This window comes from Macrobrachium nipponense, chromosome 48, assembly GCF_015104395.2.
Source record: "Macrobrachium nipponense isolate FS-2020 chromosome 48, ASM1510439v2, whole genome shotgun sequence".
NCBI classification, from domain to species: Eukaryota; Metazoa; Arthropoda; class Malacostraca; order Decapoda; family Palaemonidae; genus Macrobrachium; species Macrobrachium nipponense.
Window position 1 is genome coordinate 6,264,616 of NC_087223.1, and position 20,000 is coordinate 6,284,615.

The 20,000-nt window shown below is 33.2% G+C and overlaps 1 protein-coding gene across 2 annotated transcripts in view; it reads right to left on the reverse strand.

The window, feature by feature from the left end:
- The window catches only part of LOC135205005 (uncharacterized), a 113,304-nt gene that overhangs the window by 63,645 nt on the left and 29,659 nt on the right, over positions 1 to 20,000 (reverse strand). For both annotated transcript variants that reach the window (XM_064235235.1, XM_064235236.1), the window contains exon 2: positions 8,202 to 8,283. In XM_064235235.1, coding sequence (XP_064091305.1) covers positions 8,202 to 8,283 — 82 coding nt within the window. The remainder of the gene's footprint in view (positions 1 to 8,201; positions 8,284 to 20,000) is intronic.

The window sequence follows — 20,000 nt, forward strand, 5'->3', positions numbered from 1 at the left end:
CCATCCTAAGCGAATCCTATAGCTATGCATTCTTAAGATCTATGCATCCTAAGGATTCCTTATAATATCCTGCCATTCTATAGGATCCTACCCTAGCAATCCTAAAGATCCTTAGAATATCCTAGCATTTAATAAATCTTCCTAATACATCTAGGATTCTATAATATCTAATGCATTCCTATAGAATCTCCTAAGGACTCCTAAGGTAACCTATAATAATCCTACATCCTATAGAAGCTCTATAATTCCTAAGGACCCTAGAATATCCTATGCATTCTATAGAATGTCCTATACGTCCCTATGCATTCTATAGAAGCTCCTATGCATCCTAAGGAAACCTAGAATACTCTATGTATTCTATAGAATCTCCTATGCACCCTAAAGAATCCTAGAATATCCTATGCATCCTAAAGATATCCTGAAATTTTCTAAAGTATCCCCAACCACGACCCAGAGAATTTAAAAGTGCCTATTGAAGACAAGCAAATAGCATCCAATGACAACAGAAGGATAATCCCTAGAATGTCCTTAGGATGTCCCAGCAGAATATCCTGCGTATCCTAAGGATATCTGTAGGATAGCCTTAGGATCCGTGAACAGGCGAATAATTACCTGTAATCACGAAGGAACCGCAAGTGACCGCTAAATGCAACGTCCCACGGGAAAAAAATAGAATAATTGGTCAGGTAATGCAGGAACTCGCCGGGGAGAGAGAGAAGAGAGAGAGAGGAGAGAGAGAGAGAGAGAATGACAGGCTGGGAGAGAGAGAGAGGGAGGGGCAGGTTGAGAGAAATAGAGGCAGAGAGAGAAGGGAGAGAGAGAGAAAGAGAGAGAGAGAGAAAGAGAGAGAGAGAGAGAGAGTGATGGGGAGATGGGAGAGAGAGGAGCAGGAGACAGGAGAGAGAGAGAGAGAGAACTGATCAACAGGAGGAGACAGAAACAGAGAAAGACGCAATGAAAGATAGAGACAAAAAAGACAGAGGAGAGAGAGAGAGAGAGAGAGAGAGCTCAACATACACCAAATCGATTTCAGTTTACTACAAAAATTTTCAAAAACTAATTTTGAAAATATAAAAAGAATTTATGCCAATATACCTCCAGGTAAATCAATTCCAATAAATCGTAATTGGAAATATATTCCAAAATATTACAATGAATATCTGAACGAAATACATTGTATTAAACTCTGTTTTGAAATAAATTGAAATTTTTAAATTACAATAACCTTGAAATTACATTTATTTCAAATATATCTTTCAAAAATAGAAATATTTTAAACAAATTTTAATTTATTCAAAAAACCTCTAACGTTACATATATATCAAATATCGTTCCAAAATTTAAAAAACATATTAAAAATCAAATTATAAACTAAACAATTTATTCCAAAAAATGCATCTCTCAAAATTAGCAATATATTCAAAAACAAAAACAAAAAATTTTATTCCAAATAAATAAGATATACATAAACCTATCGCATTGTTTGCTCACTGAACGATACAGATATCAGAGATGAAATTACAATATATTGAAAGGTATGAAATAAAAAATTTATTCCAAATAAATGAAATATAAATGAGATATCAAAAGGTTTCGTCAGTGAGCGAGCGAAACATTGTGGGAACTTCCGCCAACCACAGCCCACAGGAAATGGTTACACACAAAGTTAGAAAAAAAACCACAATGAAATTTGAAATGAGAGAGAGAGAGGAGAGAGGAGAGAGAGCGAGAGAGAGTACTAATGCACGATCGTTTTCTTATATATATTTTTAAATATGTAGAAAATTCTTAATAACTATAATTAAAATTTAAATATGAGAGAGAGGAAAAAGGAGAGAGAGAGGAAGGAAGAGAGAGAGAGAGAGAGAGGCGAGAGAGAGAAGATAGAGGGAGGGCAGGGAGAGCGAGAGAGAGTACAATAATGCACGATCGATTTTTCTTATATATATTTTGAAAATATGTAAGAAAATTCTTAATAACTATAATTAAAATTTAAATATGAGAGAGAGAGAGAGAGAGAGAGAGAGAGAGAGAGAGAGAGAGAGAGAGAGAGTTGTTTGGTAAATTTGTAAAAAATATTTGTTTAAATTTGTTCATAAACAAAATAACAAGTTTTAAAATAAGATTTCAATATTTTAAAAATTGAAACAAACATAATTTTGGAAAAAGTTTAAATTAATCTCTTAAAAACGATAGTTTGGAAAAGTTTTTAATTAAATAGTTTAAAAACTTTAATAGAAAACTTTATATATTAATTAAAATATTCAAAACACAAATATAAACAGATACGAAAATATCTTAAGCTGCAATATTATATTTTTAAGAAACAGTCAAACAAGATTTGAATTCTTAAAAAAAATAACAACACAAGTTTGGACAATTTTATAATCAGATATCTATTTTTTAAATTAAAACATTTTATATAATTAAAGTATATAAAGTAATATCAAATGCGAAAAATACATAAGAATAAAAAATAAATAAAAAATAAACAATTCCCTAAATTTCAAAAAGCATATTTAAAAAAAACTTCACTCGAAATTTGCTTAAACAAAATTCAGTTTAAAAAGGGAAAATTAGAAAATTTGAAAAAAAATTAAAATATTTTAAATTAAAAACTATAAAAAAAGTTCCTAAAACAAAAAGAAAATATTGGAAAAACTAAAATCAATATTTAAAAAAAAACTATTAAAAAGTAAAAAATATTCCAAAAATTAAGAATAAAAACATTGAAAAAACAAAAATCCAAATTTGCCAAAAATAATTTTTGTCTAAAAAAAATATATTCAAATAACCAAAAATTAATAACAACTAAAACCAATACTTCCTCAAAAAGAAAATATACTCGAGTGAGATAGAGTAAAAGTTCTGACAATAGACAAAGTTAAAAAAAAAAAAAAAAAAAAAAAAAAAAAAAAAAAGGGAGAAAAAATTATATCGAATAATAGAAAAAACGTTTAGTTGATTCCAATGTTTCAAAGGAAAGTGAAACAATGGGACAATTGTTTGATCTCAAATTGTTCGAAATGTTTCAATTGGGTTGATTTTTTTTTCATGTACAATCTTCCTTTCTCTCTCTTTCTCTCTCTCCAACTCTCTGTCTCTCATTGCTGTCATCTTTTTCTACATATACAGTCCTCTCTCTCTCTCTCTCTCTCTCTCTCTCTCTCTCTCTCTCTCTCTCGTCTATAACAACCCTTATTTTGAAATACTCTTTCCTAAGTGAATTTATAATAGCAATAATACTGAAATAATATATGATATTATTATTATTATTATTATTTTTATTAGCATAATTTTTCCATCACAGTAATCCTATTCGACTGGGGGGTATTTATAGTGTGGGGTTCCGGGTTGCATCCTGCCTCCTTAGGAGTCTATCACTTTTCTCACGATGTGGGCTGTTTCTAGGAGCACACTCTTCTGCATGAGTCCTGGAGCTACTTCAGCCGCTAGTTTTTCCAAGTTCCTTTTCAGGGATCTTGGGATCGTGCCTAGTGCTCCTATGATTATGGGTACAATTTCCACTGGCATATCCCATATCCTTCTTATTTCTATTTTCAGGTCTTGATACTATCCATTTTTTCCCTCTCTTTCTCTTCAACTCTGGTGTCCCATGGTATTGCGACATCAATGAGTGATACTTTCTTCTTGATTTTGTCAATCAACGTCACGTCTAGTCTATTTGCACGTATCACCCTATCTGTTCTGATACCATAGTCCCAGAGGATCTTTGCTTAAATCGTTTTCTATCACTCCTTCAGGTTGGTGCACGTACCACTTATTACTGCAAGATAGTTGATGTTTCTTGCACAGGCTCCAGTGGAGGGCTTTTGCCACTGAATCATGCCTCTTTTTGTACTGGTTCTGTGCAAGTGCCGGACATTCGCTTGCTATGTGGTTTATGGTTTCATTTTTCGTATTGCACTTCCCACACATGGGAGAGATGTTAATCCCATTCTATCGTTCTTTGAACATATCTGGTTCTTAGGGCCTGATCTTGTGCCGCTGTTATCATTCTTTCAGTTTCCTTCTTGAGCTCTCCCCTCTGTAACCATTGTCATGTTCCATCGTTGGCCAGTTCTTTAGTCTGTCTCATGTACTGTCCGTGCATTGGTTTGTTGTGCCATTCCCCGGTTCTTTTTGTCATTCTCCTGTCTCTGTATATTTCTGAGTCTTCGTCTGCTTTTATCAGCCCTTCTTTATTATTATTATTATTATTATTATTATATTATTATTATTATTATTATTATTATTATTATTATCAAACATAACGTAAACATTTCTCCTTATTCTTATTATCATATTACAAACATCTCCCACCCACCACCAACAACCTCCACCTATCTCCTCCTCAATCTCCCTCACCCTCCCTCCCTCACCTCCTCCCTCCCTCCCTCCCTCACCCTCCCCTTCCTCCCTCCCTCCCCCTAAAACCTCCGCTTCCCTCTACCTTTCACATTTCTCCCGAGGGTGACGTAATATTGGGAACATTACCAGACCACATTAGCAACAAGAAACAGGATGGAGGAGGCCTTCTGTGAAGAGAGAGAGAGAGAGAGGGAGAGGGGGGGGGGGGCGTCTTCTGTACGACAGAGAGAGAGAGAGAGAAAGATGTCGTTATGTATGCGTGAGAGAGAGAGAGATATATCTTTATGTATGTGTGACAGAGAGACAGAGAAAGAGACAGAGAGAAAGCCTTATCCACTAGACAGAGAGAGAGAGATATCTTTATGTATGTGTGAGAGAGAGAGAGAGAGAGAGAGAGCCTTCTTTACTAGAGAGAGAAATATGTCTTTATGTATGTTTGACAGAGAGAGAGAGAGAGAGAGAGATGGCATTCTGTACTAGAGAGAGGGAGAGGGAACCTTCTTTCTCTGTGTGTAACAGAGAGAGAGAGAGAGAGAGAGAGAGAGAGAGACAGAGGGAGAGAGGCAGAGAGAGAGACTTCTCTACTAGAGTCTACAGACAGACAGACAGACAGAGAAGTGCCTTTTGTACCAGATACAGAGAGAGAGAGAGAGAGAGAGAGGAGAGAGAGAGAGAGAGAGAGAGAGAGAGGGATCCTTCTTTCTGTGTGCGTGTGTAACAGAGAGAGAGAGAGACAGAGAGAGACTTTGTCGACAGACTTTCTACATCCATACTTAAGTGTCATTAGGACCTAAGCCTTAGGTCAGATCTTGTTCTCCATATTCTTGAAAGTTTTCCTCAAAATTCTTAAGATTATTCTTCCATATTCTCTTAAAATATTCTTCTAATATTCATAAGCTTTCGTTTTTGCCTGTAAAAAAATAATCTTATTATTTTTATACAAGCATTTCTTAACTGTTCTGTATAATTTTATATCATTTCTGACCTCTAGATTGTTTGATCATCTCTCTCTCTCTCTCTCGCTCTCTCTCTCTCTCTCTCTCTCTCTCTCTCTCTCTCTCTCTCTCTCTCTCTCTCCTGTTTTAAAGAACATTAGTCTTATCAATTTTCTCAAAGAATTTCTATTTACTTTATTTATTTTCTGTTTCTGTCCTCAGATTTTGTCTGAATCTCTCTCTCTCTCTCTCTCTCTCTCTCTCTCTCTCTCTCTCTCTCTCTCTCTCTCTCAAATACAGATCCTTTCTCTAATGATATGTCATTTTCTCGTCGCAGTAACACGCAACAAGAATGGTAGACAAAGAGAGAGAGAGAGAAGGGACAATGGAATGCTAACAAAAAATGATAACATTTCGTACCCAGTTCGTCTAGACTCTAGACTATATCTAGAACTAGTGGATAAATGTATATTTAAAAATGGGTTTTTATCATTTTTAACAAGAATTATTACAATAATTTGGGGCATATTTTCCAAAACTATTTCATAGTTGTATTTATGAGAAATATCACAAAATGTACAAGTAATAATAATAATATAATAATAATAATATAATAATAATAATAATAATAATAATAATAATCAATAATCAATTACTTTTAAAAGTATTTTTATTTTTTTCTTCTTATTCTTACCCGTTTTTAATATTTCATTAGTTTGCTCTATAGTAAGATAACTATTTCTTCTTATGTAATTATTATTATTATTTATTATTAGTATTATTAGTTATTATTATTATTATTATTATTATTATTATTATTATTATTATTACTGTTGTTGTTGTTGTTGTTGTTGTTATTACATAAGAAGAAATAATTACCTTACTATAGAGCACAATATTCAAATATTAAAAATGGGTCAAATTTTTTTAAATATAAAGATGAAAATACTTTTAAAAGCCAATTTCATTTGATTAAAACCTCTGCTCAGGTCAGGTGATGAAATTTAGGCACAAACTTGTGAAATCATTTTGATTTATCAAATGAATTAGCCGCCATTACTTGTCTGATGTAATTCTGGGTAATTGGATATATGTGTGTGTATATATATGGACTTTCTTTCTGTGTGTGTACGTGTGTGTGTGAGTGTGTGTGTCTGTAACGTCTCTATCAAAACCAATTCTTAACATCAATCTGCCACTTTTATATAAAATAAAATAAAAAATTTGGAGGAATTTGGTCAAATAATCGCGCTGTTTGTGGTCAGTAAATGGCAGGGATTTCTGAGTGAGCAGATTGGCAGAACTGACAAAGAAATAAAAATAAGAAAAACCAATAAAATAACAAAAGACGAACAGATACCGCAAACGCTTAGTGGAACTGCTTAATGATACGTTTGTTTTGTACGTGTCTGAGACTGGGTGGGAAATTAAACGTTTGTTTCGTACGTTTTTTGAGACTAACTAGGAAATTAAACGTTTATTTTGTACGTTTTTTGAGACTAACTAGGAAATTAAACTTTTATTTCGTACGTTTTTTTTAGACTAACTAGGAAATTAAACGTTTATTTTGTACGTTTTTTGAGAATAACTAGGAAATTAAACGTTTATTTTGTACGTTTTTTGAGACTATCTAGTAAATTAAACGTTTATTTTGTACGTTTTTGTGACTGACTAGGAAATTAAACGTTTGCCTTTATGACTTTTACAGACTGAATGAGATTTTTGTGGATGAAATGTTGGCTGATTTTAATACAAACAAAAGATGATATAGTCTATTTTGAGACAGATCCATAAATAGAACTAAATAAAAAAACGTAAATCAAAGCCACCACAAACGTTGAGGGGACAAGGCTAAATGATACGTTTATTTTGATCGTTTTTGATGACTGAAACAGACTATCATGGTGAAAATATTGGCTGGTTTGAGAGGCAAATAATACAATAGATTCTATTCTGAAATAGATTACAGCCCGTTATTTTTATGACTGAATCAGATTATTATGGTAAAAATATTGGCTGGTTTGAGAGACAAAAAATATAATAGATTCTATTCTGAAATAGGTAATAACTCGTTTTTTATGACTAAATAAAATTACTATGGTAGAAATACTGGCTGGTTCGAGAGACAGAAAATACAATAGATCCTATTCTGAGATAGATAATAACTCGTTTTTTATGACTGAATAAAACTACTATGGTAGAAATACTGGTGGTTCGAGAGACAAAAAAATAAAACAGATTCTATTCTGAAATAGATAATAATTCGTTTTTGATTACTGAATAAAACTGCTATGGTAGAAATACAGGCTGGTTCGAGAGACAAAAAATATAATAGATTTTATTCTGAGATAGATAATAGCCCGTTTTTGATGACTAAATAAAATTACTATGGTAGAAATATTGGCTGTTTGAGAGACAAATAATATAATAAATTCTATTCTGAGATAGATAATAATAGCCTGTTTTTTTTTTTTTTTTTTTTTTTTTTTTGACTGAATCAGACTGTTATGGTAAAAATATTGGCTGGTTTGAGAGACAAAAAATATAAAAGATTCTATTCTGAAATAGGTAATAACTCTTTGATGACTAAATAAAATTACTATGGTAGAAATATTGGCTGTTTGAAAGACAAATGATATAATAAATTCTATTCTGAGATAGCTAATATGGTAAAAATATTGGCTGGTTTGAGAGACAGAAAAATACAATAGATTCTATTCTGAGATAGATAATAACTCGTTTTTGATGACTAATATGGTAGAAAGACTGGCTGTTTTGAGAGACAAATAACACAATAGATCCTATTCTGAGATAGATAATAGCCCTGTGAATAGATACAGATAAAATAGAAGCTATAATATATAAAATATACATAAAATATCAACCTGAACTCACCTCAGACCCCTGGAGAGCTTCTTCAAGTTCGACTCACTCAACCTCGGTGTGGGAGATTCCATGCGCAAAGCGCGCTTCAGATCTGAAAAGTTGAAGAAAAGATATAATTTTTTTTTTTAAATCATTCATTCATTCAGTTTTTGAAGTCATTCAGTTGCTTATTTACATCTGAGTAACTTGTCCGTGCGTCTGTTTGTTCGCGTGTCGGTTGTGGCGAATGTCTGGAGAGCTGTTGTGATCTGTATGTGCGTTTGTTTGCCTGTTCTCGAGAAATACGAGAAACCGGAGGGAGAATAAAAGGAATTTGATGAATAATGGCGAAGGAATTTGATGCTGACTGACAGAGAGAGAGAGAGAGAGAAAGCGAGAGAGAGAGAAAGAAAGAGGAATAATGGAGCATTTGTTAATGAAACGCGCCAGGAGACAGAGAGAGAGTTAGAGAGACAGAGAGTGAGAGACAGAAAGAGAGTGAGAAAGACAGAGAAAGAGAGAGAGACAGAGAAAGAGAGAGACAGAGAGAGAGACAGAGAGGCGTACTTAAGAAAAAATTTGTTAAATGTACGCGCCAGGAGAGAGAGAGAGGGAGAGAGACACAGAGAGAGAGAGAGAGAGAGAGACGGCTGTCTGTCTTTAGTGTGTGTATGGCTAAGGAAAGAGAGGTCCTGAAATTATAGGATGCGATGTAAAAAGGATTCCTTGTTGATGTTATTAGCCGCGTCTTTTGTTATACGCCAGTCCATTCTGGGAGACTATTATTATTCCTTTGCTTTTGTTAGCTACAGAGAATAGGGGGGTCCTTTTTTTTTACTTCTTTTATTTATTGCTTTCCTTAGAGATTCAACAGCTATTTTTTTATTATTATTATACTAACTCATTTTCTATTATATATCTTTATACCTTAACTGATTTCAAATAGCTTTTTTCATTATTAATATTATTATTGTTTACGAATTCATTTTTTATGTATTTTCACTCCTTATTTGCTGTATAAATACCGACTGATGTTTTGGACATTTCCAGATATTTCATTGATTCTTTTAAAACCTACAAAATATTAAGATTTTAAATAACTGATATATCAAGTTTCTAATATTTTCATAATGTTTCGACCATTTTATAAACGCCCAATTGATCACGAATTGTCATAATGAACGAAAATAGAAGGAATTTCATTTTAAACGTTATTCTGCTCTTACGTAAGATTCACTGCTTCATGTAAGATTTTTTAACATTCCAGAGTCATTTTTCATATTGTTTCGGACAATCTAGTGTCCTTTCCAGACCTTATAAAGAAGACATGAACATTAATATATATAAAAAAAACTGTAGACGTTTCAGAAGTTAAAAAAAAAAAAAAAAAAAAAAAAGTTTTCAACTTTCGTTAAAAATGAAAGGAATTCAGCTTTACGAATACCATAGGTATTCGTTCATATTTCATAATGTTACGTTCTATAAATCTGAGATTTATTCATTAGAGTGAACGAATAGAAATGGAAACTGACGATCAGTAAAAAAATCTCCCCAAAGACGTTGATTGATACTTGTCAACGTTCCCGTATTATTTGTTTTAGTTCGTTTTTCTTGTTTTTTTTTTATTCACGAAAACGTGATGAAGACAATTATTATCCGTGATTAAAAGGATTAAATGGTTCTCTGCAAGTTGCTTTAAGGTTGTTTATTTATTTCTTGTTTATTTATTGATTAAAAACAAAAATTTTTATCATTATTTTTTGCCCTACAAAACTATTCTTCATAAATCTTCAAACCTCCTGTAGCCTATTCCACTTATTTGCAGCCAACCCCACCCAACTGACTACCAGGTACATAAATCGCAGCTTAGACAAATAGAGCACAATATAATCTAAGGGCTCACCCGGGAATCGAACCCAGGTTTCTCGTAACAGAGCAAAAATGAACAAATTAATCAAATTATTTGATAATAGAAGTCTGTTAGACATCTTAGTTAATATTGATCTTATATTATGATTTCCATGGTAAGAATTGCTCATAAAATATAATCAATAATATTCATAAACAATTTAGGAACCAGCTAAACAAAGCAGCTCGTGAGAAAACCACAAACTAAGGTAAATATCGGGCTAACGACAAACAAAGTCAGCCCTGGAAGCTAGCTTAAACAAAGTTCAAGCTGGCAAACGCTCACAGCATACAATAACATAGACAAAATTAATTGTGACAGATACCTCATAAACAGACGAATTATATCATAAACAAATAAATTTTACAAAATGAAACCCGTAGCAATAAGATTGGACCTCACTATAATAAATGAACGGGAGGAGAGAGAGAGAGAGAGAGAGAGAGAGAGAGAGAGAGAGAGATGAGAAACAATACTAAAAGACACAGCGTACACCAAAACATAAGCATTCTAGCGGCGTGACCTTGTGTCTACCACCAAAACAAATATGTTTTCGCCCTTACTTGTCACCCTGGCTTTGATAACAAGTGAGATAAGGGCTGGGGACATCCCTTGGGTAGGGCGTCCCCCTTGTCTGGGTGGGGGGGGCGGGCTATATGCCGAAAATGGGCGCGAGAACTTCGATGCGTCTAATGTCCAGGAGGACCAAGTAACCGCTTGTCCGATTTTGTTAAAATCGATTTAATTTGAAGATTATTATTTGGGGGGGGAGGTTTAGCTGTGTTTTATGCTCTTTTTTATTATTTAAAACTATAATTAATAATTTTTTTTATTTATTGCTCTTTTATTCGCATTGACTGAGAAATTCACTCTGAAACAATTAAAATTCAGTACTAAAGTCACATGAAGCCATACGAACACCAAGTCGAGTTGCTATACCTTTATTTGGTTTCAAGTAAACAAACGGTCCTGATTTAGCAGTTGCTAAGTTGTTTGTTTATTTCCAATTTAAAGTATATATATATATATATATATGTTTGTGTGTGTGTGTATAAATTATATCTGTTCTTTCAATTATAGATATGTAACGTTTTTATATTTATGAATATAAAGCTAAAGGTACGTATTTTCAAATCATATCCACTATACCTTGTAAGATACCCATATAGCCAAGTATATTCGTATGTGTGTGTGCGTGTGTGTGTCCCTAACACGGAACTATGGGTAATCTGACTCATAATATCTCCCTACGTCTCTCTACGTCTCCCAGTGTCTCCCAATCAAGGCTTTCATCTCTACACGTACTAATTAATTCCGCTATCATGTTCATCTGATTTCATAGTTGCCATAGACTAGTTGAGAGAATTTCTAACCCTCTTTTGTATAGGTTTTTATAGGTTTTTATAGCTTTTCCTTCCATTTTTTTTTTAGATTTAATATTTTCTGTAGATTTCCTAGAACTATTTGTATCTTCAGATATTTATTTTGTGTCAGTAATAAGTATTATTTATTTATTCATAATTTTGGGTGATTTATTGTAAAATGCCATAGACTAACTAAGTGGATTTCTCAGCCAGTTTTTATATAGATTTGTTTAGATTTTCATACCTTTTTACTTAATTTTCTTTATAGTTACACATTTTTGTAGAACACTTGGAATTCTTTGTGTTTTTATGCATTCATTTTTTCAGAATTTTTAATGATTTATTTAAAACATTTTCTGTTATATGGCCGCAAATTTAGCCTTTTCGTTTACTCGGGGAGTAAGCCTACAAACTACTTTGGTGTTCTTGTTCTTGTTCTTGTTGAGGGGGTAGGAAAGGTCTATGGAGGAGCCTAAAAAGGTCTGAAAAAGGTGATTTGCGTTGAGTTAAGGATACAGGTATTTTAGGATAGGATATTTATGATTTATTTATTAGAATGAAAAAGTAAAAAATAAAAACAGCACGGAAAAAATTATTTCTAATAGAATAAACGAATTTACTTTAATTTTCGTAGAATTTACCACGTTTTAATTTACGTTAAAAGTTTGAAATATAAAACAACTTATGCGTGAGTAAGCTTAATAGGTCGGGATCACAACCTTGTTTTTTTATATAAATATTTCAGTCATAACCATAAATAGATTTTTAATTCTATACATAATACCTTTAATGGTTTTATTTTCTCATTTTTTCTTACAACCTTAATGCGTGAGTAAGCTTCAGGTCGGAATCACAAACCTTGTTTTATTTTATAGAATTATTTCAAGTCGATAACCATAATAATTTTTTTAATTATTTCTATACATAATACTGTTAATGGTTTATTTTCTCATTTTTCTTACAACTTATGCGTGAGTAAGCTTGAGGTCGGATCACACCTTGTTTTATATAATATTTCAGTCATAACCATAATATTTTTTATATTCTATACATAATACTTTAGTGTTTTATTTTCTCATTTTTCTTGCTGCCAGATAGCCAAGACTTTTATCTGTTATTTTTACTTATATTTATGAAGTGTCATAAATCTTTCGTGTATCTTCAATCCTTTGTTTTTTTCAATAGTTATAAAGTTTAGTTAGTTTTTGTTCTCTCTCTCTCTCTCTCTCTCTCTCTCTCTCTCTCTCTCTCTCTCTCTCTCTCTCTCTCTCTCTCTCTCTTACGAGACCACCCATTCAGACTAGTCCTTTGGTCGCTGGGACAAATGCGTAGAAAGAAGAAGAAGAAGAAGAATTTTTTTTCCTCTTTTGCCAATTCCATTTAAAATATCTCCTGTTCAGGAGATTAATTCGCCATTACACTGAGAAAGGAAACCCTGTTTTCCTCTCTCTCTCTCTCTCTCTCTCTCTCTCTCCCTCCTCTTTCACAGGAATAGAAACTGTTTCTGATGAAACTATCTTAAGTTAATGTTTAACATCTTTTGTTTTCCAATCAATTTCTCTCTCTCTCTCTCTCTCTCTCTCTCTCTCTCTCTCTCTCACTTTTACGTAAGCACAGTAAAGCAAACCTCTCTCATAAATGAGACTAATGACATAAAAACAAGAATTAAAAAGCTCGCCAAGTAGATGAACGAACCCCACCTCCCCCCCCTCACCCCCTCCCAAACCTCCCCACCCCTCCCTCCCCCCTCCCCACAAAGTCTTATTACCAAACGGAAATAGGGTTCAAGCGTACGTCACGTAACGTATACAATTGCTTCTTAATGTTATCACTGGCTGAACCTTCCCGCTCAAATCGTATATTGTGTTCCTTTTGCAAGCAGTGTTATAGTATATGGAACGCTTTCTCTCTCTCTCTCTCTCTCTCCTCTCTCTCTCTCTCTCTCTCTCTGGCCAAATATTAGGGCGAGGCTCCAGTAAGTCGTAATGAAATAATAAGTTTTTTAACCAACCAGCTAGGCCTATAAGCTTGATAGACAATTATATGGGGACGTTCTCTCTCTCTCTCTCTCTCTCTCTCTCTCTCTCTATCTATATATATATATATATATATATATATATATATATATATATATATATATATCTAGCTAAATGTCTGTTGCTTACTCTCTTTCACTCTAACACACACACACAAGCACGCACATATCTCCTTTAGTTGCCAATTATTGTTTTTATTTAATTCAATATGATTACGAGACTCCTTTCAAACAATTATTTTTCGAATCAGTAAGTAAATATAATTTTCCTAAGATCATATGAGAACTCTCTTATATTATTCTTCAATGTGATATTATAATCAGCCTTCTGTAGTAAAATATATTAAATATATAATTAGTATGCAACCAGACGATTAGAAATTTAATCGTCGTACCTCAGCCACCCTTCCATTTACAGACAATAGCACCGCGTAACTGTGACATCGTGACGTATGCAGTAACAGTTATTTATTGTTTTTTTTTAAAGATAGCACGATTTATTATTGTTTTTTCTGTTTTTTTATTTATTTAAATTCAATTGCCAGGAATCATAAAGCGCAAAATCTTTCATTTTAAGTTGAGTTGAGTTTTTCCGAATTCAATATAAAATATAAATACCATGAATCTATTGACATCAAAATCTTTAATTTTATCAATAGAATCTTAGGCCTATATGTCTAATGTCTTTAAATCGGGGAAAATATTAGCGCAGGAAATAAGGAGAGAGAAGAGAGAGAGAGAGAGAGAGAGGAGCTAGAGATAAAGAGAGAGAGAGAGAGAGAGGGAATCTCTTGAGAGACAAAACAAAAAAAAAAAAGGCCAGTAACTTAATCTCGAAACGCCCAGCAGAGATCGCCATTGAAATGTGCCTAGTCAGCACTTGTCCCGATGCGCTGGATAAACCAGCCTGGCTTTGACTTAGGCGTCGCCTGTGTTAGATGAAAGTAAAATTTTGAGATATTATTATTATATAGATATATATATATATATATATATATATATATATATATATATATATATATATATATATATATATATCTTAGTAATATTCCACGTTTTTAGATTTTTCAAGAAAACCAAGCAGTATAATTTTGTTTATTATAAAACAAAATGATGTAAATATATATATATATATATATATATATATATATATATATATATATATATATATATATATATGATATATATATACGTGTATATATATATATATATATATATATATATATATATATATATAGTATGTTATATATGTATAAATATATATATATATATATATATATATATATATATATATATATATATATATATATATATATATATATATATATATATATATATATATATATATAGAGAGAGAGAGAGAGAGAGAGATAAAGAGAGAGAGAGAGAGAGAGAGATTCCATGCTTTTTATCCCTTTCATCAAACCCAACAAATGATTGATTAATTATATAATTACCACCATTCAAAATTATCAATAATTGATAAACAATACGTACAAATATTCTCTTTTTTTCCAGATACATAAAAAAAAAAAGAAATTCAAACCAAAATCATTTGACTGACCCCGACAGAACATAGGCCTAAGAAACAATCCACGCTCGAATCGCTAATCACATCACTAATCACATCATTACACATTTTCCCGTTAACATTTCCGACAGCTTTGGTTTGTGTTGGCTTTTGTTAAAGTTGGTTCTTTTGTTCTTTTCCTTCGTTCTTCTTTTGTTTTGACAGCTTAAAGGACGTCTGAGAACCGTAGAATATCGAGATTATCTCTGGTTGTTTGAAGCCTCAGTAACCGATTAACAATTGTATTGTAAAGGTTATTGGAGATTCCAACACGTTTCTAAGTAGTTATCTTTACGTATCTTGCTTATTTTCTTGCAATTCCAATGGGAGATTTCAATGCGTTTCTATGAAGTAGTTATCTTTCCGTATCTTGCTTATGTTCTTGTTAATCCAAAGGGAGATTTCAATGCGTCTCTAAGAAGTAGTTATCTTTCCGTATCTTGCTTATGTTCTTGTTAATCCAATGGGAGATTTCAATGCGTCTCTAAGTAGTTATAGCCGCCACAAGCAAGACCACTGAAAATAGATCTCTCTTTTTGATGGTTTCGATATAATGCTCAATGAGACACGGCCCATGAAACTTTAACCAGCGATGGCCAAGCCTATGTTGTTTCCAGAAGTACGATTATGGCTAACTTTATCCTTAATCCTTAAACAAAATATAAACCATTGAGACTAAAGGGTTGAAATTTGTTCTGTTTGATGATTGGAGGGTGGATGATCAAAATGCCAATTTACAGCCCTCTAGCCTCAGTAGCTTTGAAGATCTGCGATTATGGCTAACTTTAGCCTTGAATGAAATCAAAACTACCGAAGCTAGAGGGCTAAAATTTTGTATGTTCGATAATTGGAGGGTGGTTGATTAAACTATCCATTGCAGCCCTCTAGCCTCAGTAGGTTTTTAAGATCTGAGGGCGGACAGAAGAAATTAATCCATCTAGATAAAATAAACTGGTGAGGGATTTTTTTAGCTTCTAAGCGAGAAGTTTCCTCAGATAACATACACAGACACATTTGTATATGTGTGTTTTTTGTGCCTATATTTGCAGAATATGGTTCATTCAGTAAATACAAATTTATATAAATATTTATTAATGTGCACATATATACATATGAGTGGTTTGACTAAATATATCTGAAAAATAATGTTTGTTTAGTAAATATACATAAATATATAATAATGCATATATACTTGCGTGTGTTTGTAAGTAAATATATTTACAGAATATCATTCATTTAGTAAATACGAATACTTATAATTGTGAATTAAAGTACCTATAAGTAAATATATTTGCAAAAATATCCTTTGTTCAGTAAATACTGATATAAATGGATATATATGAATGTTTATATACGTTTTTTGTATGCATTTGTACTTGAATACATATTAATGCATATATATCTATATATATATATACTATATATATATATATATATATATATATATATATACGTATTTGTTTTTGTACCTAAATATACTTGTAGAATATAATTCCTTTAATTAATACAACCATATATAAATATATATAAATGTATATATACGAGTTTATGTGTTTATAAGGACATAACATTAGCGCCTCTGAAAGATTGTGAGGGCATAGGAGGGCATAGCCCCATGATTATAGGGGTATTTGGGCATTGGTGAAGGGCATTACCTCTGGGCACGATATACGCACGACCCTGGTATTTATGACACGCCGTCCCCACACACACACACGTCCGTTAGTGCCCATAAAACTTGGGCATTCCTGCGCGCGCGCCTGCACGCTGAAGATCCCCAGATTCGAGTTTGTCATCACTGAATTGAAATAGAGAGAGAGGAGAGAGAGAGAGAGAGAGAGAGAGAGAATTTTTAATGAAGATTATAAATTGGGGAATAATGAATTAAATTCGTTTCTTGATTAGTAGTGGTTGGTTGAGAGAGAGAGAGAGAGAGAGAGAGAGAGTGAGAGGGAGAGAGAGAGAGAGAGAGAGAGAGAGAGAGAGAGAGAGCTGATCTTTAAAGGAAATATAGAGAAATACAAATTACTACAAAGCGTAGAGAAGGAAAAAGTACATGATATTTTCCTATCACAATAGCGAATTAAAAAAAAACAGTGAAGAGAGAGAGAGAGAGAGAGAGAGAGAGAGAGAGAGAGAGAGAGAGAGAGAGAAAAGGCAATGCAAAAAGGTCGCCACTCCGTGACCCCTTGTTTTGGGCAACCCAGAATGTTTCAATCTTTCTTTTTTTTCAATCCAAATTTCGTTTTTCCATTTTCCCAGTCTCCGGACGCGTTATTACGGATAAACTTACAAAAAACTAAAATATATATTTGATTTCGTAGTATTTTAGGGATTACTTCATTACGAAAACTATTTCCAGTCATCGCTTAATCTGTCGACGTGAATGAAAACCGAAAAACTCGGGAAAAAAACGAGACAAAGTAAAAAAAAAAAAAATATAAGTTTTTTCCGACAACTCACGACGCGAAATGATACCAGAGGCCGCCATAGATGATTCCTCAAAATCTAACTTTTTTCTATCCATTTAAATCTCACTAAAAAAAAATGCTTTAAAATTATTTTAAAACTGAAAAGAAGGCGATTATGAAATGTAAATGACCTGAGAGAATATTCAGCTGGCTGAGGTGACCGGGAAAAACATCATAGTGCTCGTTATTGCCCACGTGAATAGGGTAATATTTCCTGGACGGCTGCGTTCCAGGGCGCCACTCGATAATGAGCCTTCAGCTGCAGACAAACAAGGTCGTTATTGACCTGTCGATGAAGTGGGAGATAAAAACTTCCTCTGGAAGACTGACAGGCTACAACAAACCTGATGGAGTCAACCTTAAGGGCTATTTTAGCCTATTCTGGAACGCCCGATCTCTGTAGGAGACTTGAAGCCAACAGAAAATGGACTCCATTACGGAAGAGTTTTAAGGTTGCTTTACCATCTACTGGAAGCCCTGGGTGGCTTTACGCAGACCCCTGGCGCAGGCGAAAGGGAGCTTTATGTCTGGGAAGTCTTTGGGATGACTTTAGCCTGGCCCGGACTGACATTCGGCGTGAGAACTGACGACGGAGGAGAGGTAAAGGCTTCGGAGAGAAGCTAAGCAGCGCAGATCTACGAAGAGATCTTGGCCATAATGCTTTGGGTGTTAGTCCGTAATATGCTCCGAATATTGTTTTTATTTTTATGGGCCCACCTAGACTTATTCTCATACGTTTGCTTACTGACATGCAGTAGCTAAGTGAAATGGATGTTTGGGAGTCTAAATTCTAAATTAGTACTAACTGAAACCTCAGAATTCGAACAAAAACTGCTGCTGAAGTCTTTTTAGGCCTAAGTAGCCGAGGGTGGGTGGATACTAGCCGGTCAACCCCCAAACACATTTTGACAATTTTATTGCCATAGAGAAAAGGATTTTAACGTCACGTTCCATTTGGGCCAGAAAGAGAGAGAGAGAGAGAGAGAGAGGGAGAGAGAGAGAGAGAGAGAGAGAAATTTAATCTCAGTTCCTCTGCACTTGCTTTCAATAATTCCCCAATTGCGGACTTCACGACGCGTGATGACCCACAACAATTGAACAACACCCACTTTGTGGTGGCGAATTACATCAGAAGAATGTAATATCAGGTAGATTACAGAATGCAGAAGTTCACATCGTTCCCAGAATTATAGCAGTTACAGAGGTCCTACGGAAAATCCTTTTGTCAGTTGGATTACGGAAGGATATTTGGCGGTGCTTTGGGTCCTAAGGGCTTTTGGGTTTAGTGGATCTTATGCCTAGATACATATGTATACTTCCTGATAAGGATTTCTCAGTTCCAGAGGTCCTTTATCCCTCAAACCGTCGGACTGAGGAATAGCCTCCGGAGGAAGAAATCGTCCAATTGGAACTTTCGAAGTTCAAGCGGAGATGCTATTCGAATTACGTATTGATATTTTACTTATATTTATTTATTTATTTATTTATTTATTTATTTATTTATTTATTTATTTATTTATTTATTTATTTACTTATTTATTTATTTATTTGTAAATTTATCTAGTTTTCTGATAACTGACCTCTTCTTTCTGTTTCCCCGTTATTTTCTGTCATTTCATTTCTTGAATAATAATAATAACAACATTAACACCAACAATAATAATAATAATAACAACAACAATAATAATAATAATAATAATGATAATTGTAATAATAATAATAATAATTTTTAAGAGCGTAAAACTTCGGTAACAATTGGCTGGTGCTTTCTCATAAGCTAGTTCAAAATATTGATGTTGAACAAAATCATCTAAGTATGCATACATGTTTACATATTCATTTAAGTATCCATGCATGTATATATACCACGCATATGTTTAATGTCATTATACATTCTCCTACGAAAGCCACCTTATTGCACGAAATACCTTGACGTTCCACGAAATCATTTAAGTATGTATACATGTATATATGTACATATACATCACGCATGCGCATAATAACATTATATACAGATTCCACCAAGTCAACCACATTGGCAGCTCGACAAAAGGGTGAGAGACCAAGTCCAAATTGGTGGGAATTTTCGGGTGTACCAAGTTCACCCCAAGGTCCACTTCGGCAGTTTCCTGTCCTCAGGCAAAATTCAGTTTTTTTTTTCATTATTATTATTTTTATTATTTTTATCATTTTTCTCACTTTTGTGTTCTTTTATTATCTTATTTTTACGTTGTTTCCTTCTGTTTACTTATTTTTTTGTTTTTATTATTTTTATTGTTTTTATCTCACTTTTGTCTAAGTTGGTCTTCTTATTTTATCTCGTTTTTACATTGTCTCTTCTCCTGATTGTTTTCGTATTTATTTATATATTTCTTTTAATTATTTTTCCTTTATTTTCCTCCCCTGTTATCTTCTCATTTCTTCAAAATCCCCAAGAATAAATATCAAGTAGCTTTGTGTGATGGCGACTGTTGCCGCTA